This window comes from Amia ocellicauda, chromosome 5 (assembly GCF_036373705.1).
Source record: "Amia ocellicauda isolate fAmiCal2 chromosome 5, fAmiCal2.hap1, whole genome shotgun sequence".
Classification (NCBI taxonomy): domain Eukaryota; kingdom Metazoa; phylum Chordata; class Actinopteri; order Amiiformes; family Amiidae; genus Amia; species Amia ocellicauda.
This window is the reverse complement of record NC_089854.1, coordinates 39061468-39084943: the sequence shown is the minus strand read 5'-3', so window position 1 is coordinate 39084943 and position 23476 is coordinate 39061468. Positions and strand designations below refer to the sequence as shown.

The 23476-nt window shown below is 37.6% G+C and overlaps 1 protein-coding gene across 1 annotated transcript in view; it reads right to left on the bottom strand.

Annotated features, from left to right (window-relative positions):
- The window catches only part of exoc4 (exocyst complex component 4), a 172092-nt gene that overhangs the window by 120471 nt on the left and 28145 nt on the right, over positions 1-23476 (bottom strand). Inside the window, exons 8-9 of the mRNA XM_066705134.1 lie at positions 13314-13459; positions 11081-11169 (exon numbers count right to left, since the gene is read on the bottom strand). Coding sequence (XP_066561231.1) covers positions 11081-11169; positions 13314-13459 — 235 coding nt within the window. The remainder of the gene's footprint in view (positions 1-11080; positions 11170-13313; positions 13460-23476) is intronic.

Sequence of the window (23476 nt, the reverse complement as noted above, 5' to 3'; positions counted from 1 at the left end):
GTGAACCCACACCCAGCAGACTTCCGAAAATGTTCCCTATGTATTTAATTTACTTACAACAAGCTATTTGGAGACTGAAGGGACACAAGAGTGTGAATTAAGTTAAAAAATTAGATTACAGGCTTTCGACTAAGGAAAATACAATGAAATATATATATATATATATATATATATATATATATATATATATATATATATATATATATATATATATATATATATATACACACACACTTACCTAAAGGATTATTAGGAACACCATACTAATACTGTGTTTGACCCCCTTTCGCCTTCAGAACTGCCTTAATTCTACGTGGCATTGATTCAACAAGGTGCTGAAAGCATTCTTTAGAAATGTTGGCCCATATTGATAGGATAGCATCTTGCAGTTGATGGAGATTTGTTGGATGCACATCCAGGGCACGAAGCTCCCGTTCCACCACATCCCAAAGATGCTCTATTGGGTTGAGATCTGATGACTGTGGGGGCCAGTTTAGTACAGTGAACTCATTGTCATGTTCAAGAAACCAATTTGAAATGATTCGACCTTTGTGACATGGTGCATTATCCTGCTGGAAGTAGCCATCAGAGGATGGGTACATGGTGGTCATAAAGGGATGGACATGGTCAGAAACAATGCTCAGGTAGGCCATGGCATTTAAACGATGCCCAATTGGCACTAAGGGGCCTAAAGTGTGCCAAGAAAACATCCCCCACACCATTACACCACCACCACCAGCCTGCACAGTGGTAACAAGGCATGATGGATCCATGTTCTCATTCTGTTTACGCCAAATTCTGACTCTACCATCTGAATGTCTCAACAGAAATCGAGACTCATCAGACCAGGCAACATTTTTCCAGTCTTCAACTGTCCAATTTTGGTGAGCTTGTGCAAATTGTAGCCTCTTTTTCCTATTTGTAGTGATGATGAGTGGTACCCGGTGGGGTCTTCTGCTGTTGTAGCCCATCCGCCTCAAGGTTGTACGTGTTGTGGCTTCACAAATGCTTTGCTGCATACCTCGGTTGTAACGAGTGGTTATTTCAGTCAAAGTTGCTCTTCTATCAGCTTGAATCAGTCGGCCCATTCTCCTCTGACCTCTAGCATCAACAAGGCATTTTCGCCCACAGGACTGCCACTACTGGATGTTTTTCCCTTTTCACACCATTCTTTGTAAACCCTAGAAATGGTTGTGCGTGAAAATCCCAGTAACTGAGCAGATTGTGAAATACTCAGACCGGCCCGTCTGGCACCAACAACCATGCCACGCTCAAAATTGCTTAAATCACCTTTCTTTCCCATTCAGACATTCAGTTTGGAGTTCAGGAGATTGTCTTGACCAGGACCACACCCCTAAATGCATTGAAGCAACTGCCATGTGATTGGTTGGTAAGATAATTGCATTAATGAGAAATTGAACAGGTGTTCCTAATAATCCTTTAGGTGAGTGTATATATATATACACACACACATGTATATATACGTATATATATATATGTATATATATGTATATGTATATATACGTATATATACATATATATATATACGTATATATACATATATATACATATATATACATATACATATATATACATATACATATATACATATACATATATATACATATATATATATATATATATATATATATATGCATACACACACACATACGACTGTTAGAAAGTTTGGGGTCACTTAGAAATGTCCTTGTTTTCCATGAAAACATACATGAAATGAGTTTGAATAGGAAATACAGCAAAATGAATAGGAAATATAGTCATTGACAAGGTTTTTAACTGAAATAATAATTGTGTCCTTCAAACTTTGCTTTCATCAAAGAATCCTCCATCTGCAGCAATTACAGCCTTGCAGATCTTTGAAATTCTAGTTGTCAGTATGTTGAGGTAATCTGAAGAGATTTCACCCCATGCTTCCTGAAGCACCTCCCATAAGTTGGATTGGCTTGATGGGCACTTCTTACATATTATACGGTCAAGCTGCTCTCACAACAGATCAATAGGGTTGAGATCCGGTGACTGTGCTGGACACTCCATTATAGATAGAATACCAGCTGACTGCTTCTTCCCTAAATAGTTCTCGCATAGTTTGGAGCTGTGGTTTAGGTCATTGTCCTGTTGTAATAGGGTACGGCATGGCATTGCAAAATGGAGTGATAGCTTTCCTTCTTCATGGTCCCTTTTACCCTGTACAAATCTCCCACTTTACCACCACCACAGCACCCCCAGACCATCACATTGCTGTCCCCTGCAGATGGAATCAAGCACTCCTCCAGCATCTTTACATTTGGTCTGCGTCTCACGAATATTCTTCTTTGTGATCCCAACACCTCAAACTTAGATTCGTCTGTCCACAACACTTTTTTCCAATCTTCCTCTGTCCAGTGTCTGTGTTAATTTGCCCATCTTAATCTTTTGTTTTTATTGGCCAGTCTGAGATATGGCTTTTTCTTTGGAACTCTAGAAGGCCAGCATCCCAGAGTCGCCTCTGCACTGTTGACGTTGAGACTGGTGTTTTGTGGGGACTATTTAATGAAGCTGCCAGTTGAGGACCTGTGAGGCGTTTGTTTCTCAAACTAGACACTCTAATGTATTTGTCCTCTTGCTCAGTTGTGCACTGGGGCCTCCCACTCCTCTTTCTATTCTGGTTAGAGCCAGTTTGCGCTGTTCTGTGAAGGGAGTAGTACACAGCGTTGTACGAGATCTTCAGTTTCTTTGCAATTTTTCATATGGAATAGCCTTAATTTCTCAGAACAAGAATAAACTGATAAGTTTCAGAAGAAAGTTCTTTGTTTCTGGCATTTTGAGTCTGTAATCGAACCCACAATTGCTGATGCTCCAGATACTCAAGTAGTCTAAAGAAGGCCAGTTTTATTGCTTCTTTAATCAGCACAACAGTTTTCAGCTGTGCTAACATAATTGCAAAAGGGTTTTCTAATGATCAATTAGCCATTTAAAATGATAAACTTGGATTAGCAAACACAACGTGCCATTGGAACACAGGACTGATGGTTGCTGATAATGGGCCTCTGTACGCCCATGTAGCTATTACATTACAAATCAGCCATTTCCAGCTACAACAGTCATTTACAACATTAACAATATCTACACTGTATTTCTGATCAATTTGATGTTATTTTAATGATAATATGATGATGATGATGATGATGATGATGATGATGATGATGATAAAATTTGCTATTCTTTTGAAAACAAGGAAATTTCTAAGTGACCCCAAACATTTGAACTGTTGTGTATGTATATATTTAAATATATATATATATATGAGAGAGATATATATATATATATATATATTTATTTTTATTTTTTTTTCACTGGTGGCAATGTGTATTAGGTTCTTGTGAGCTTTATAGATGCATGTGCAGGGTATTTGGGAAGGGAGCAGCACTGATGTCCTATTGCATTATTTGGCACAGTTACAGTGCATCCAGAAAGTATTCACAGTGCTTCACTTTTTCCACATTTTGTTATGTTACAGCCTTATTTAAAAATGAATTAAATTCATTATTTTCCTCAAAATTCTACCAACAATACCCCATAATGACATCATGAAAGAAGTTTGTTTGAAATCTTTGCAAATTTATTAAAAATAAAAAACAAAAAAAGCACATGTACATAAGTATTCACAGCCTTTGCCATGATACTCAAAATTGAGCTCAGGTGCATCCTGTTTCCACTGATCATCCTTGACATGTTTCTACAACTTGATTGGAGTCCACCTGTGGTAAGTTCAGTTGATTGGACATGATTTGGAAAGGCACACACCTGTCTATATAAGGTCCCACAGTTAACAGTGCATGTCAGAGCACAAACCAAGCCATGAAGTCAAAGGAATTGTCTGTAGACCTCCGAGACAGATTTGTATCGAGGCACAGATCTGGGGAAGGGTACAGAAAAATGTCTGCAGCATTGAAGGTCCCAATGAGCACAGTGGCCTCCATCATCCGTAAATGGAAGAAGTTTGGAACCACCAGGACTCTTCCTAGAGCTGGCCGCCAGGCCAAACTGAGCTATTGGGGGAGAAGGGCCTTAGTCAGGGAGGTGACCAAGAACCCGATCCCGAACCCGAAACATCCAGCATGTCTCTGTGGAGAGAGGAGAACCTTCCAGAAGAACAACCATCTCTGCAGCACTCCACTAATCAGGCCTGTATGGTAGAGTGTCCAGACGGAAGCTACTCCTCAGTAAAAGGCACATGACAGCCCGTCTGGAGTTTGCCAAAAGGCACCTAAAGAACTCTCAGACCATGAGAAACAAAATTCTCTGGTCTGATGAAACAAAGATTGAACTCATGTCTGGAGGACACCAGGCACCGCTCATCACCTGGCCAATACCATCCCTACAGTGAAGCATGGTGGTGGCAGCATCATGCTGTGGGGATGTTTTTCAGCGGCAGGAACTGGGAGACTAGTCAGGATGGAGGGAAAGATGAATGCAGCAATGTACAGAGACATCCTTGATGAAAACCTGCTCCAGAGTGCTCTGGACCTCAGACTGGGGCGAAGGTTCATCTTCCAACAGGACAACGACCCTAAGCACACAGCCAAGATAACAAAGGAATGGCTACAGGACAACTCTGTGAATGTCCTTGAGTGGCCCAGCCAGAGCCCAGACTTGAACCAGATTGAACATCTCTGGAGAGACCTGAAAATTGCTGTGCACCGACGCTCCCCATCCAATCTGATGGAGCTTGAGAGGTCCTGCAAAGAAGAATGGGAGAAACTGCCCAAAAATAGGTGTACCAAGCTTGTAGCATCATACTCCAAAAAGACTTGAGGCTGTAATTGGTGCCAAAGGTGCTTCAACAAATTATTGAGCAAAGGCTGTGTTTTTTTGTTTTTAATACATTTGCAAAGATACAATCCTGTCTCGGAGGTCTTCAGACAATTCCTTGGACTTCATGGCTTGGTTTGTGCTCTGACATGCACTGTTAACTGTGGGACCTTATATAGACAGATGTGTGCCTTTCCAAAACATGTCCAATCAACTGAACTTACCACAGGTGGACTGCAATCAAGTTTTAGAAACATGTCAAGGATGATCAGTGGAAACAGGATGCACCTGAGCTCAATTTTGAGTGTCATGGTAAAGGCTGTGAATACTTATGTGCTTTTGTTGTTTTTTTATTTTTAATAAATTTGCAAAGATTTCAAACCAACTTCTTTCACGTTGTCATTGTGGGGTATTGTTTGTAGAATTTTGAGGAAAATAATGAATTTAATCAATTTTGGAATAAGGCTGTAACATAACAAAATGTGGAAAAAGTGAAGCGCTGTGAATACTTTCCGGATGCACTGTACAGTTCAACTATAAGAATTTGTATTAGAAGTTATTTAAAAACCTCTCCGATCAAGGCTTTACAATGTGTTTGTTCTCTGTTGAAATGTCCTCAAAGTCATATGCACAGTGGCCTTCTGATAAAAAAAATGAAATCAAAACAAAAAATAACATGTACACTCCAAGGTTTTATATAAGGTACGGAATACAATATGCCATTAATTACATGTGCAAGAATAAATAAGTCACGTTTAATAGTTAACCAGGATTTGGGTTGAAAACATATTAGTGGAGCATGTTATTTATTATATGAATAAAATAATACAAATTATAATAAAGTCCCAAAACATGAGACATAATACATGCTACCAGCCATTTTCATTGCTTAAATAAATAAATACATAAATACACTTCAAAAGCAATCTTAACATTAGCAGTTCTTCATCTGATCTTGACAAGTCCCTATATTGAAAAAGGTGTGAGGGCTTACAATAGAAATGGATTTTTGATTCTTTGTCTGCTTTCCGAGGCAGCTTGGTGACAGACAAGCTGCCAAGTTTTCAGTCTTACTATAGCATTTCCTTTCAGGCTATGACAGACAGTGGGTTTGTGTTTTTTGTTTGAAAAATAAGTAGATAAAACCAATGTTCCGGCCCACAAGCCTGTAGTCAACCCTTCCCCCATCCACCTCAGCCTGGTCTATGTACCCAAAAAAGAATGCTACAAGCAATACAATGCAGACAATCAACATAAATGCAGACAGGTGTCATTATAGTTTAAATTCTGCCCATGTCTTCATTTTTTGTGTTTTTTGGTTTCGCTCTTAGACTACACTGCAGACTACCCAAAGAATCGACCTTGATTGCCGTCAGTTGGAAAGGTCAGATGGAATCCAGAAAACATATCCACTTCACTGTATATTTTCCATGCACACCAAGCTTACAAATTGTGTATGTTCCTTTCATGGGACACAAATGAACACATACACAGATGGTTTGACTGAATAGTAATATTTTCCAAACCCATTTTGCTGGCAGACACAATTTACATTATTTATCGCAACTCATACGACACCAACGGCAGTGTAATAGAATATTTACACTGCAAGACACAAGAAAAAAAAAACACAAAAATAAGTCTTTGTGAAGCCTTCGCTGAATTTGGCCCTTCAAAATAACCTGAACCCTGAACTGCAAATAGAATATGAGAAAAATAATTCATCTGCTTTTTCATCTTGCTGGAGTGGTGCAACTATGACTATGACTAGCGTTTTCAGATATTATTCACCACAACAACAACAACAAAAAAATGAAAATAACATTATTCAGTATTGAATTCACATGCACACCACACTGAAGTATCACACACACACCGACTCTCACAGACGCACACATCTCTACATATCTAAAGCAACAGCGACACAGCCAGAGACCTCTCAGTGTCCCATTCTTTTTGGAGGTGCCAGGGAAGGGCAAATCCCCTGCCAGCACAAGACTAATGAAGCCAGCCACACTTTGCTAAGCTGCTTTAGCAGTGCAGTGAGAGACAACAACACAGGGGCAGAATAGATGGTTTCACTCCCTTTCCTCTCAAGTGCCTGACCCCTTCTGCTCGATAATCGAATTTCTTCATTACCACGAAAGGTAGACATACGAGCTTTCTTAGGTTTCATGTGCAGCCCTGCTTCGTTATTAAATGACAAAATTCGATGTTTGAGAGATGTTAATTAATTCCCAGGCAAAATTACTTTATATTCGCTTCCAAGAATTACTGTCATATGCACACAGCTGTTTCCCTGAATGGGCCGCCAGTAAACATCCACTCCTACTGTTGTAAAGCAGTTGAAACATGCAAAGGAGCAAAGAGAAATACAAATGAAAATATGATAATAAATGGCAATGATTTTCAGAATGACAACAACACACCCAGATAAAATTCAAGCTCATTGCTTTGCGAAGATCCTTTAGAGAAGTATGTCATTCTAAACAAAAAAACAAAAAAATCTAAAAAAAAATCCACATCTGACCAAATTTAAGACACGGACCATATTTGTGTCTGACATTTAAAAAAAGATGGGAGGTACTTGTGACATGAAGTCAATTCTAATATTCTGGAGTGTTCCCTTTATTTCCCCCTGATAGAATGACAACATATTATCATACTTACCTTTGTGAGATGCTGGGCACAATTTCCATTATAAAAATGTCAGGGCTACTTTTCATCATTTGAAAACAATTCTTGTCTTCATGGACAGAACTCTGATTAATTCAAACAGAACAAGGCACCTACACGTAACGTTATTTTCTGTGGAGCGTGAAGTACAAATGTGCACCGAGTTTTTAATTTACACTTCTCTCTCCCCAGTGTGGATTGAAAATAAAATTGACAGTAACCACAACGGTTCCTTTATACTCTGTCTCACAGCCCTTAACTCCCATTTTCTTAGAACACAGACACAAATTAGTTAATTGAATTATTTTTTCTTGATGCCTGGACAAAATCTGTGTTTGAATACTCAGGATGTAAGAAAGTATAGCACATATTTAGATAATGTACTATATAAGTGACATACAAGTTGAAATCCTAATGACAGACCAAACTAACTGGATACAAACACTTTGTAAATTGCAAATGACAATCCCAGTATCTGATGGCATGTTTCCACTGGGTAGAAGCAAAGAGAAATTCCAGCAAACAAAATGTCACCATGTAATTCAAAAACTTTAATACAGAACTGCTGCATGAATGAGAGTTTTAAACTTTAATTTCAACTAGTTTATATTTGACAACACAGATGTACACAGCACAATCAGTCTATCTAGGATGTGCATCACAAACCTCACTGAATGTGGTTTAAATTAATCTAAACTAGATGTTAACAGTTGTGTTCAGTGCACAATGAAAGAACAATGGTTGATATGTCACCATGTTTGACTGGTCCCCTCATTTGTTCTTCCTTCCTCGACACATATTGTAACAAGCAAGGAAAATCTGTGTTAAACGTTGTTTAAATTTCTCATGTTAATGTGTTTTATAAAGGTACAAGCTGGAAAGTATATATCGTTGTGTGTAATAAAGAGACCTACATGGTTGGGAGAGCATTCAGTGTCCATAAACCGAGTGCTTTGTATTGGGAAAGGAAAGAATAAAGAAATTGCATAAACTTTTTTATTATGGCTGTTCTGTTTTTCCATTTGAGAACAGTAATTTCTCCCTACAAAATTAAACTTCTGTTACCACATGAATACAAAGTGATATTTATAAAAATAAAAAGCACTAGTGAACCAAGAGACAATGTCATGTCCACTAATGCATATTAATACACTTTTGTTTTTATCAATTTCATTTCAAACCAAAAGAGATCAGTTAGTTTGGAATTGAACTGTAAGAGACCTGCTTCAGCAGAAAGGTGATAAGTACCTTTTTATGTACTGGATGCTGCAACAAAGCATTTTTATGCAAGTGTTGGAAAGGATTAATTAAACCATACCAACAGGTTTGGCCTATGAAACACAAAAGAAAAATACAAACTTTTGCAGGAATTAAAACATCTTAATTACCAGCAAAGAGTGCAGACTTCAAACCAATGTGGTCAGTGTTATTCATATCAGGAGTCTCTCACACTAGTATTTGAAGACCAATGGAAGGTCAGTGCCATGAATCTTACTGTATATGGTATATGTCAAGGGTATTCAACTTTTAACAATCCATCAATTCTTATTGATAGAATATCTTAATTAAGCCATTGTAGCTTGATACTTGAGGCACTCCATTGGGAGACATTCATATCAATTTCATACTAAGCTTACCTTTATAGTTTTGCAATCACTTGAAAATTAAATGTTTTAAAATCAAATGTGCTTCAAGCGAGAAGTTTCCTAATGGAAAAGCTGAATAATCGAATAAACAAATAAATTCTCTAATCCAGTCTAGAAAAATAAAGTGTAATACAATAAATAAAATCCTCAACACGTTATTATAGTTTCATAAATAGTGAAGTTTGTGTGTGTGATTGTTTTCCAAGCTAAAACACCCAGAAGGTTACGAAATGCTCTGGCTTTAATAAATTACAATTTCTTTCTATTTTCCAGTCCCCTCAAGTTAGTGTTAGCAATTGCAAGGAAAGTATTATGGTATCCACATCAGCAATAGCTTTGGGATGTTTTGGAGAATTAAGTCGAGACCTCCTGAATGCATATTGAGCTAATGAATGTTAATGCAGTCTGAAGAACATGTGTATGAGAAAACCGTCTGTGATACTGGAGTTTGATCTAAAGAGAGAGGGACTTAATGTCATAATACATAAGATATTAAGTGTACCCATGTAAAGGCACAGTAAGAGCTTACACCAGTTATCTCTGTGCTATTTAACATTCCTTCAGTGTGCCCCTACAACAATCTCTAGTTTATGAATTCAGTCCATCCAGACATCCAGCAGCATTCAAAAATGGAAGATCACTCAATAGAATCTTAACCAGCTTTCCCACAATGCACTGCTACTTTAAACATAAACAGTCCTCCCTCCACATACCACCAAGTATGGGACAGGGACTGAATTTGACAGGAATCAGGGTGGGTATATAAAAAGAAAACTAGAGCACAGTGCCCAACTGACTTCTTTCTCTAGCTTTTACCATGTCTGAGTGCTCATGTGTTTGAGGTTTACATTCTACCATTTTGAGGTCTCTTTCTTATCCAACAGAGCAGCCTTCCGCACTTCGAACAATTTCAAATGATTTTCAACATATATCTCATCAAATTCATTCATCTGGAAGATTAATTTCTGGGGCTGTGTATTGTGACAGCAAAATGTTAATTTCATTTCTTTCTTTCTTTTTTTTTTTTCTTTTTTATAAAAATGCAAGGTCTTCCTTCAGCTGTTCCCCATATTTTTCAACTCACCAGGAATGGGGAAGAAAAAAAGTAATGTGATCTATTGTGCTTAGAGCTAACTCATGCTAATGAATAACTTATGTGTAGTGTGTCCAATTGCTGTAGACACCGAAAAAAATATTTCCTACAATTCAAAATCAAGATCAATATTACAATATCCATATGCAAGCTTATCCTGGTAAATTTATCAGTGGATTTATGTGGCTTTAATATATGCTCAACCACACTCTACCATGAATGACACATGGTTCATCATAGTAAACATGCCTTAGAAATATTAATCATGCTATACCACCATACCTAGCTTTAATTAATGCACATATTCTGTAACAATGAATTGCTTACTTGCCCAAGCATGGGGTCAGGAAGTGCAGTATCAGGGAATGAGTCAACACCTATATCTGTTTCCTGTCCTACAACCTCTTACCAATTTGGCAAGCGTCTGTTACAGTAACATGCAATTCTGCCCATCATTTGCACCTTGGATGAATTCCAATAACTTCTTCATACAGACACTAAGAAGAAAAATAAAACAAAAGACCTACTGGATATCACATCAATAAAACAATGACACTATCAGAGCTTTAAAAGGAGAAGAAAAAAAACTGTGAATGAGACTCCACTTTTGGGACGTCTGATCAAAACGCCACAGAGATTAAATCTGTGCAAAATAAACACTCACCGCTGATTGATATTGCAAGGTTTTACGGGGGGGAGATGGGTGGGTGACAACAATAACTATCAACTTGCTAATCCTGTGGGCCAAACACTAAACCCTGTTATTCCTGCAGTTCGCTCTGAGAGTTGTTTTTTTTTCTTTCCACGCTCAATTAATTTTACAAGCAGTGTCATCCAATACTCTAGCTCTTACCTTGCAGCTCTCCACTCTTGCTGTACAGCTCTCTTCTCTGTTCCCGCAGATAGGCACTCATACTTATGGCATGGGAGGAGGATTCAAACCTAAAAAAGGAAAAAACAAACAAAACTGAGGGTTTAGAGACCACTCCTGCCTTATTTTCCTCATTTTCCTGAAATATTCTTATTTATATCTATATGACTTTATTTAATGTAGTTTGAGAAAAAGTGTGCTAAACTATACAGGCAAAAGAAATGCTGGAAGAGTTTTATGAATGGATTCCAGTTTGGATAGATTTAGAACCCGATGTTAGAAAGACATATATATATATATACACACACACACACACACACACACACACACAGTACAGTGCAAAAGTTTTAGGCAGGTGTGAAAAAATGCTGTAAAATAAGAATGCTTTCAAAAACAGACATGTTAATAGATTATATTTATCAATTAACTGAAATGCAAAGTGAGTAAACAGAAGAAAAATCTAAATCAAATCCATATGTGGCATGACCACCCTTTGCCTTCAAAACAGCATCACTTCTTCTAGGTACACTTGCACACAGTTTTTGAAGGAACTCGGCAGGTAGGTTGGCTCAAACATCTTGGAGAATTAACCACAATTCTTCTGTGGATTTAGGCAGCCTCAGTTGCTTCTTTTCAGCATTTTTTCCACACCTGTCTAAAACTTTTGCACAGTACTATAAATATGACACACACATAAACTGATCAGCCATAACATTATGACCACCTGCCTAATATTGTGTAGTTCCCCCTTTTGCCACCAAAACAGCCCTGACCCATCGAGGCATGGACTTAGCAGTCCCATTGACCCATTGTCAAAGTCACTCAGATCCTTACGCTTGCCCATTTTTCACATGCAGCCTAATATATCTCACCCACTGACAGGTGCCATGATAATGAGACTATCAGTGTTATTCACTTCACCTGTCAGTTGTCATAATGTTATGGCTGATCGGTGTATATACACACATAATGGCCACTGCACAGCTACATGAGATATTTTCTCCTAATGGTTTTGTTCCTTGTGATCCTCAATCATCATGGATATAGAAGCCAGTGAATCTCTCTCATCTCCATTAAACCTGAAATGGACCTTGGACCTTCCAAGTGGGAGAAACATGCACTCCCTTACACTGGGAAATAGGGTCGTGAAAATGGCAGAGGTCAAATACAAGTACAAGTTTCAATAGCAACCCTTCTCCACGATCATTCACACAGGAATAGGAAAACCATAAACAAAGTCTAGCTGGTGCAAAGAGGAAACATTTTTTTTTTCCAAAAACATAAAGCTCAGTACCAAACGTATAAGGAGAGAACAAGCAGCAAAGCCGGCACATGAGCACTATGGGTAGATCAAACGTCCAACTTTATACACCCACACTGAGTCTATGAGTTAATCATGATTTAAATTCACAGGTGAATTCAGTTATGATAACTACCACGCTTCCATCGCAAAATGTGCATTGGTCGAAGAAGCGAATCGAAAGAAATCTACTGATAAAACATATGTGGAAATATATAACCTATAACCTTCAGAAGTCATATAAAATAGTATCACTCTGTGCTAAGAACTAACTGAAATACACCAAATATTTCTTGAACTGTTTTATGCATTGAAGCAGGTTTGAAAGCCATGGAATAGTTTAAGTAGTTTCTCCAACAAAGTACCGTATCTCTCCAATGTATGACTTTTCTACCTTTTTCATGATAAAAAACATAATTGGAATTGAACTACAGTGAGGGAAAAAAGTATTTGATCCCCTGCTGATTTTGTACGTTTGCCCACTGACAAAGAAATGATCAGTCTATAATTTTAATGGTAGGTGTATTTTAACAATGAGAGACAGAATAACAGCAAAAAAATCCAGAAAAACGCATTTCAAAAAAGTTATAAATTGATTTGCATGTTAATGAGGGAAATAAGTATGAAGCAAATCAAGATTCCAAATAAACCCAAAGGATTAATTTATATTACTTTAAAACCTCATTCTGCCAACCTGCCACACAGAGTACACAGAGTAAATCTAGATTAACTCTTGACAGGAGGATAACAAATAATATATACATAAGTTTAACAAAATAAATGCATAAACATCCTAAACAGAGGATTTAAAAACTATGTAAAGGGAGGTTTAAAAAGTGTTACATTGGAGATAGGAAGTACCTACCCCATGGAAAGTAAAGAGTATGGTGGTGGGAAAAAATGTATCCTACTTACTTGAACAAGGACTGCTTTGGCCTCTGGGGCTTCTTCTTGGCAAAGAAAGCGGCGAAGTCGCTACCGGAGCTGTGGTAGGTGAGCTGGGCTGCGGGCTCGGTGGCACTGCGCGTGTTCTTCACATCCAGGTAGTCCATCAGCAGCACCTGTACAGGGGAGCAACCAAGCCGAGCATTTAAAGCACTGACTGGATCCTTTAAAAACTGTCCATCTTTCATCACACAGCACCGGCTAACGCAAGCATCTGTCAGTGTAAACCATGCAGAGTTTAAACAGTACACATTCAGGCAGGGATGGGTCCAGAGCACTGCTGCACTATAATGGGAGTGAATTGCAGGGTTTCATGATGTTCAGCACAATGGTTTTGGGTTCTAGGAGTTCTGTGGACCAGGAAAAGAAGTGGGCATGGGTGCTGCTAATTGTGCTGACATCATTTATCCTCTCCTATCCAACGCAGAGAGTAGCCTACAGAAATGGTTTCCATGTGTGCCAACACAGATCACAAACGGTCCATTTCCAGATCTATGGGCCAAAAAAAAAACTCTGACCCAGTGCTTTCAGGGAAGCTCATTTGGCTGAAAACATCCAGCTGTGCCTTAAAGTTTCTTAGTAAATGCACATCGAATGTATGTATTAACCCTTCATCTAGGAAGACGGTTGACCTCTGAAATCTGTATCATGAAATAGTGATGCATAGACCCCATTTCTGAAGTCACAAAACCCTGAACAGAAAATAATTATACACAGTACAGAAATATACATCTCTGTTTTAATGGCATAATTAAACTCAAGGAAAAAAAAAAAAAGAAAAAAAGACCAACACTGTGAAAAGCTCATCCATGGCAATCATTCAGCATTAAAAAGCCAGCGAAGTTATAATTCCATCACTGTATTAATTGCTAATGAAGATCTGATATACTGATGGAGGTAGTAGAGTATGTAACCTCGGACTTAATTAAATGCCAGCTTTTGCTGATGGACAGTCCAGCCTACTTAAATTGCATTAACAGGAACTACTGAACTTTTGAAGCAATTAACCACACAGGCACACAAAAATATGCCTCGTGACAGATTAAGTATAGGTCTTCAGAATACAGCCTTGATTAAAAAAAAAAAAAAAAAACACTGACATACAAGCATTTAAAAAAGGAAAAAACACACAGAGAGACCAAAAATCCACATCGGGGTTTACAAAACACAATTTAAGGCTGTACCTCCCCTTTTGTCATATATAAATCCGTTTAACATCTGATCTTGAAATAAAATGTTAATAATGAGATTTTCACACATGCACACAGTGGTGGGGGCCACAGAGTAAGAGCTCAGATTTGTTTTGATCTAACCAGCCAGTACAAGTCTCACCGTTGGTCTAGATGTAATAAAAGGGAAGGCTTCCTCCCGGAGACAAGAGATGATTAATTTTTTTTCTGACAACTGTAAATTACTCTCTATCCTCATTATATCAATCAACATTATAGCTGCACCTCTCCTGGAAGGCAACAATTCTGTGGCTGTCAACAACATTAAATCTTATTAAAATCACCTTTATTGCAGTAGGCACCTCATTATGCTATGCAACTTTCTTGGCTACAAAAGAAAAAAGAAATAATAAGCATGGAGGATATAATGGCTCAATAGAGCTGTTAACAGATTAACTGAACTTTGTCACATCACCGTTTTTTTATTGTTTTAATCTGCAAACTATGCCAAGGGATTGTAACAGACCTGTGTTCCAAAAGCACACTTTTTAAAACTGTGTTCTGTTCAAAAAGAGTAACGGTTCACAAACAGATCTAACGGCTACTCTCTGCCAGGATTTCACAAAGAGTATTCAAATTAAGACATCAGAGAATTACGTTTTTTGGGGAAAATGAAATTTCCAAATGCTTTTTAACATTGTGTCCTGCTACTAGGTTCTTATAGTCTGTGTAGAAGACGATCCCCTGTATAAAGTATCAACAGTGCATCACACATATGCTGGCATGGAATGACATGCTATTCCAGTAGTATGCATTGCAATAGAAGGCAGTAAAGACTTACATGCTCTTGCCAATATCTCATACTGGTAAAATACTGTTTAATTATTTGTTTTCACATTGATCAGGGAAGGAGCTACATGAAGGGGAAGGGAGATGCCTCCCTACCGCACCAAATAAGTATACCCTTAACTCTTTACACTCATACCTTTACTATACTATACTTTCAAGTGATACCAAGATTGTGAAGATCGGATGTTGCTGTGTGGAGATACTGACTTGCAAAGTTGGGGAAACATTTACTACATAATACATAAAAAAAAAAAATAACTCCTTCAGTTTATATCCAATTTTGTTTGTTTTAAAAGTTGTATTTTGACTATTACTTTAAGGGAAAATTGTAAGAAAATTAAGTTTATATTGACATTTTTCTTAAAATCCTAAAATGTCATAATTCCTAATGCAGAAACTGATTCTGTAGTTTGTATGCTTTCATGCTTGTGGCCCTTATATAATTTTGTGGTACACATTTTCTCTAAACTTTTCTGCCTAGGCTAGTTTTAATTCAAATTCACATTATTCCTTAATTTCTTATGGGTTTTCAGCCAACAACTTCTCCAAATTTCAATATGAGTGGTATTTCAATTTTTTTTAAAAAAAATCCCAGAGTTTAATGGAGGAAAAAGGTCAAAAAGGTCACACATTTTGATTTTATGAAAAAATGTGGTTGTACTGTAATATAATTTGTCTAATCATGACCAATGTAGAATATTATAGTACAGGTTGTCTAGTTTCATTTCATAGGTGTCACATACCTGTACTCCTTATAATGTCCATATTAAATACTTATGAGATGCGCATCTAAGAAGTCCAACCAGGCCCATATGGGGGTGAGTGTGAAGAGTTAAACAGTGGCTAGACTGATTTAGAGAGAGAAGTCTTTATTCTGATGAGCATATCCCTAGCAGATACACCCAACATGCTCTCATTTTATTCTTCCCAACAATACAAAGTAAACAATAAAACAGGTAATTGTTTTAATGAAACCAGATGTCAAAGTCAGGAGATTCAGTCAATTATATATGTGAATGCGTGTTTGTATGTATGTATAGGCCTATATGCACACACACTAAATTAAAGACATTAAATGGCAGACACCTTTAAAACCAACCATATAAATTTAAACAAACCAGGACACAAGCCACATTTTGTTCAATTAATATAATTCAATTAAGAAATTTAGAGAGCAGATTGAATAGAATAGTGGAGACACTTGAGCTCTTGAAGGTGGAGTGTGCTGCTCTCCTCTAGAGAATGGGGCTCCATGACTCTCAGGCAGGAGAGGTTGTGTTCCCGAATGGAGCAGTTCATTATCAACATTCTCCTATTTCATTCCATTACATATTTTGAAGGAGAAGGGGTGGAGGGGACTTGTTGAAAGAGGTGCTACATGTAATAATATTAATACTGATGCTATTTTACAGTTTTTGTTTAAATAATGGTCATCAAACAATGGACAATAGCAGGTGTTCCATGGGATTAATTGAGGGATTTGGTATTCAAACATTGTCAAATGGATTCTGTTAAAGAGAAGGGGAAGAAAAGGGCAATGTGTGAATGCTGCAAGGACAAACTTCAGAATGTTTTGAAATGCGATCAAACCTCTTCAGACACAGCCTTCCTCCTTACAGTAACAGCAACCCAAAGAAAATGACCATAAACACGCTTTGTAAAAAAACAGGAAAAGCTGCCTTAGTTAATTTTAGAATAGTTCCATACGTCATTTTCTGATCTAGGACGACAACATTTACAGGGAATACATGTTTGCTGTAGTTTCTGCAGGTATTCAGTGCAGAAAACTGGTTGTCATGCTTCTGCTTGACCAAGGCACAATACATGATTTATTGCCTTACTTTATATTATACTTTTGACATCCTTCGTCCCAGACCTATGAACTACTTATGACATTTTTGAAGCTCCAGATCCTGTACTCCTGAATAAATATGTAGCAGGAACCTGTGGCACAACCCAGGAAATTCAGGGAAAATATGTCTGCAAAAATGTGAGGCAACATTTTCCCTAGAGCTATAGACCTGAAGTAAATAGGCAAATCTAGTCGTCGAGGACTTAACCAAAGTCATTATTACAGGATAAGTCAAGTCACTTTTTTATTGTAGGTCTACATCAGTTGCTAATTGAAAGGTAACCCTGAAACCTGCAGGAAACAGGCCCTCAAAGACTGCGATTGCTTACTCTTTGCTGCAGACGCTGGGTTATAACTTACATAGAGATAACAGGAATATGTACATACAGCAGCCTGCTTGGAGCTGATGAAAACATCACTGTAGCTTCATTAGGCAGAACTCAGTGTAAACCCTGACAACTGCGAGGCTTTGATGGGCTTGCGGAGGACGGCATGTTCAGACAGACAAGCTCGTGGGACGGACTCATCAAAATGACTCTGAACGACGCAGGCTTGTGTTGTTTCACTCTCTCTAATGAGATGCAAGATCCACAACATCTCAATTTAACAAAGCAGACTACTGATTAGATTGACATTTATATGTGAAGGGGGAAAGGAATTCACCAGCTCGTTTGGTGAATGGGTGTATTTCACACACCAAGATTAACTGTACCGCAGACAGAAACCTCGGAATGGAGACATCTGTTTTCAGTTGGGTGCAGCTCCTCCACAGACTAATTCTAACCAAGGTGTTCAACAGGTGGCACAAATACCAGCAGCATGTAAATCACATGCTGGAAAGCATTCATAATGTGTATGATAAAATATGGTTAAGCAATATCAAATATACTATAGAACAATAAAAAACGAAAGAGCATAAAAGTTAACAACTGGATGCAGTGGGACCACATTTCTACACACGGAAGCAAACATTTCTCAATCCCATCCATTTGGATTACAAACTCTTCCATAAATATCTTAAAGTTCAAATACTGTAGACAGGGTTAATACCAGTGATGAGAATTAGTACAATAAGACCAGTCATTTTCAGAGACAGTACTGAAAGGACTGAAATACATTACACACAGCAAAGGTAAATCTCCCAGCATACTATTTTTGCATTGTCACTGTTTGTCATTGTCTTCAGAGAGTGTTAATGAGGCTTTTAAATAAAGCCTTTTTCCGTTTCTGCCTTGGAAAAAGAACTAAGCAATTTGACAGATTAAGGTCTGCCAAAATAAATATTAAATAAAACAAAAAGAAACCGGGGGGGAGGGGTGAGGGGGCTGGGTGCTACACATCACCTCAGATGACTGCAGGCTTTCCAGACTAAAGCAAAACCGTAACATTTCAACTGCTTCTTTAGTTGCTAAGAGAATTGTAAAAACAAAAACAAAAACATTTTTGCTTTCATGCAATCAACGCATTTAATTCTAGAACTTCGAGAACAGTTATTCATACAGCACTGCTAAAAAGTGACAAACCGATTAAACTGTTAGAGAAATTACGACAACAACACAAAGCCTGCATAACAAATTAGTTTGCAGATCCTTGTCTTCTGGCTTCTCTTTTGCAAATTGTCTTAGTTTCCACTCCACTGACAAGTCATAGGAAAGGCTTCAATATGTATTCTTTGTCTTTATTATTCTCCAGTTAAATGCATGATTTATTCAGTAAGAGTGGTGCCAGGTGCTTTTTATGCATTTGATAAGCTTTCACAAAAATTAAAAACTTTTTTTTGGCAGTCTGTGTGAAACATTTGACACACTGTTCAACACCACACACGAATTGCTTCCAAGGGACAAGTAATTTGAATCCTAGTAGAAAGACCCTACAGCTAACAACTGTGTCATTATAAAGAAGCCAATAAACAGTAATAACTTAGAATGAGTCGGTGACAATGTTTCTTGATTGTTTTTCCCCCAACTGGCTGGAACTAGCTATATATGTGTATTCTAACTTTCAAGAACAGTGTTGGAATTATTCATGTAATATGCCAATAAAACAATGTTAACAAATTAGCCTATGGTTGGCTGCATTTGATGCAATTGCATGCATGTGGGAAAGTGTTAGACCGCTATAGGGGATGTAGTAAGGTGTGATAAACATCATCATAAGTTTACAAGTTGAAAGTGTATGGTGAGGTTAATTTATACAATATATTATTATTATCATTATTTTTATTTCTTGGCAGACGCCCTTATCCACGGCGACTTACAACATAAGTGCAAACAAAGTGCAAAAATACAGAGAAGTACAAGGCATCAATCATTACAAATTCAACTTAGCTAAAACATACCAATTCAAAATAATACATTTTACAAATTCCAATTTACAATTTACACAAGTACAGTAAGAGACTTCCTACATCCTGGACGGTGAAAGCTAAGTGCTGTCAAGATGTAGGGTTACAGACGAGGGCTACGGGAAAGGGAGCAAGGAGGAAAACAATCAAGAATGCGAGGAGCATAATAAGCTCAAGTGCTATCTAGCAACCTATTTTTGTTCCGTATGGGTAGCTTCTTAAATTCGCAGATGGCACTACAGTAAAGGAAGCAGTGTCAAGAGTAGTAGCAGTAGAAAACTAAATAGAAGACTGAACAAACTCCACTTAAAAAAATAGTAGTATACAGGAGCATGCATTATAAAGGTTTCTCATGTTAAGACTCCTAGAAATGCAAGAACACCTAAAGAATGAGTAAACCTAAATACTCATTCTTGACTGTTTCTTTAAAAATGCAATAATGCTACACAAATTGCAGTTATTGTATTCTATGTGCTATGTTAGTGCAAAACTTCTGTTTTACATGAACACCTAGCATGTGTTCTATACAAGTTATAAATGTATAATAAGCAAGTTATTATCAGTGAGTTACTAGTTTACAAAGGGACTATATGAGAGACGTGAGTTAATAACATACACTACATCATTAATCAAGGCCAGGTTATTGAGACTATAATATACCATTAATATACTCCATATTATTAAAAAATGATTAATGCAATCTGTGTACACAAAATTAAAAAAACGTTACTGAAGTAATACCTATGTAGCGTTATGTTGGGTGTATTTTGATAAGAGCATTTGGGCTCTGAGCTGAAGCACTGATCTAAAGAAGACCTCTCCCCCCCAAAGTTATCAGATTTCCTTAGCTCATCAGCTTGGAACTGGTTTGCATCAGAGTGACAGTTTTGGGGAGGATGGCACCGAGAAGAGGCCAAATAGGTTGGAATCCTGCTATGAGATGTCTGGAGAAAGGGGCCTGTAGGTGATAAAAACTCTTTGAAGTGGACGAGAGCCGAAATCCCGACATAGAGCTACGAACCCGGGCCAACCGGCATTTCCAAAAGATGGCATGGATTGACATCAGTCATAAATCAAGCCCCCCTCCAATAGGACACTGGGGGCTGAAACCGAAATCCAATCTCAAGAACTCAGGGACCAATCACCTATTGATCTGACAGACTATAAGGAACAGCGCACGGCCTTTCTCTCTCTCTCTCTCTCACCTGAACCAGAAACTCGCTGCCACAGCTCAACCTGTAGCTCTGTTGCCAGAACCGGAACCAGAAACCAACCAAGTCTTTGCCGGCAACAGAAGAGTTAAACTGGGAGAAGGAGATTGAGCCGTACGAAGAATTCTTTTAAAGGACTTTATTAAGTAAAGAACTTTACAGACTGCGCTGCCCGCCTGTGCCCACCTGATCAGTGGAGTTTTACAGCTGGACAATCGACTAAGTCGACTGTATACGAAAGTGTTCAGTCATTTAAATAGCTATTGAGTCTTAAGAAACTTGACCCTTGGAACAAACAGGGCCCTGCTTTCCTCAAAGAATTTGTCTTCAAGTAACTACGGTGGAACCCTGCTTACAAAGAAGATTTTGTGCACAACCTTGGAGCCTTCAAACCAGTGGAAAATCTGTTTGGAAAAGACTCTACATTCGCGAAACCCCAACTTCCAGGTGCATCGACTGAGTGGAAGTTCTTGGACAAAGCCGAACCGGACTGCCTTTGTTCCAAACCACACGGACCTCGTGCCATGTGCTGTTATCTGAGCCCGAAGCCAGAGAGGCCTCTCTGCGACGAAGTTCAGATAAGTTTAACAGTTTGGAGTTCATGATTCATGACATTTGAGAAATCAATTAGAAATGTTAATCTGTGATTCATAACTCTAGAATGTGTAATATCATTTAGTTTTCTTAAATATAAATGTGTGTTGCATTAAACTGTTTTGTTGATAATTTTAGAAATAAAATCTGTCAAAGCCGAGAAATATCTTCTCATTCCTGTGTAACTGTTTAGTCTGAAATTGACACAAGTTAATAGACATTAGATTATTGGTGTCATTGATCATTGATCATTGAATTATCAGATCATCAGATCAGATCATTGAATAATAATCAGTTAAGGGAAATTGTGGTAACAAGTAATGATAGGATCTTTCTCGGCACCTAAACGTAAATGAGACTGATATATATATAACGAGAAGTTACCTGACATAAATACTAACCTGCGTAGTTATTTAATGTCTGACTAACAATACTAATGAGAGACTCACCTTCGTCTTACTAACCGGTATTGTAGTCAATGTGTTTATAACCTTTTTTGTTGAACGATTTGTGTGATATCATATGTGATCCCATGGTCTTTGATTTGGTCACGAAAGTGATTTGTCTTTGATTTGTTGATCTAGAGTTGAATTTTAATTAGTTTTTCCCTTTTGTATAATTAGTGTAGTGCTACATTTAGTCTTGTTTTTGAATACATTTGACAATTTATATCTTTGGAATTGGTGTCTGCGTCCAATTATTACAGAAATTGAGTTCTACAAGATTCCAGAATTCGTGATAAGGTGATACTATAAATTCACTTCTTTAATTGAATTTTATAAGTGTGCCTTACGCTACACCTGTAACAGCAATACAGCTAAGATCTCTCTCTCTTTTTACATATATTGACTAATCCACTTAGTTCTAAGTACTGAAGAAACGGTTTACCATCCTGCGTGTTGCTGTCAGGTAACGTGACAAAGTAAAGGATTTGAATTCAAAACAAGCCAAACCATTTTTTATTTGTTATCTTTAAATTAGTGAGATTACTGTGAGGCACAGTTTCCCCACTATCACCATATCACATTAATGGCTCGCTCTCTGCTTTAATGTGTTTGAGAAAAATCGCATCATTAACATCCTGCCACTTGCATACGCCAGCAGTTTAATGAGGAGAATGCGAAGCCTTGATGAGAGTTCTCTGTGAGACTGACCTACTGTGTTCCCAATTTCCTGAGAGCAGGCTTCAGCAGGGGGATGTAAACAATTGCCCCAAAGGCAGGTTGTCTCATTATATGTATTACCAATGCCTAATAGAGAGAAAAGCATTTCTCAGTAACACTGGCTCAACAGAACAGTACAATCACTGTAAATTTCAGCATCCAGATAGAGTGAAATGATGAAAGCAAGAAAAGGGAAAAAAACCTTTGCAGTTCCATGCCATACTTACATACATAATGCTATTTTAATTAAACAGCTCCTGCACTTCACAAGTGTATATCATTTTGCTGGTTAATCATAGAGAACCCCTTAATTTGGCTTTCCTCTATGCTGATTTTTACTTTTAGCTATTTGATTCAGTTAAAATATCATTCAGTGCTCCATTTAAAGCTACATTTATTGTGTCTGATCACACTATGCCGTTTATTTGCAATCATTTTGTACAGCCAGCGTTCCTGCATTGTGACTATTATAATATTCAGAAGCCATCCCGATTTGTATGTGAATCATACATATAAACATTTGTCTTTCTGAGGCTGAAAAACAAAGCAAATGCTTTAACAAGGCATACCCTTAACAGCTGATTTCATTACTCATTATCTATATTATTTCACCTTAAATCAATTAGAAAAAAAACTGTTAAATTCAAAGTATACATATTTATGCCAATGAAGGTATGCAATATATATAGCAAGATGCTTTGGTTATCTTTAGAATAAAAATCAATGGCCACATTATATATTTTCTGTTTTGTGAAGTTGTTCTTGTGTGATATATAATTATTATTCAGAAACATTAAGAGAAACCCAAAAGAAACAGACAGGTTTGAAAACACTGATTAAAACTGCATTCACACTTTTTTGTTGCTTCTTGACATTCATATTAACATTAGTGTGGAGTTTCAGTAAAGGCAGTAGAGGCAGTGGACCAGCACCATTGTCTAAGCAAAACTA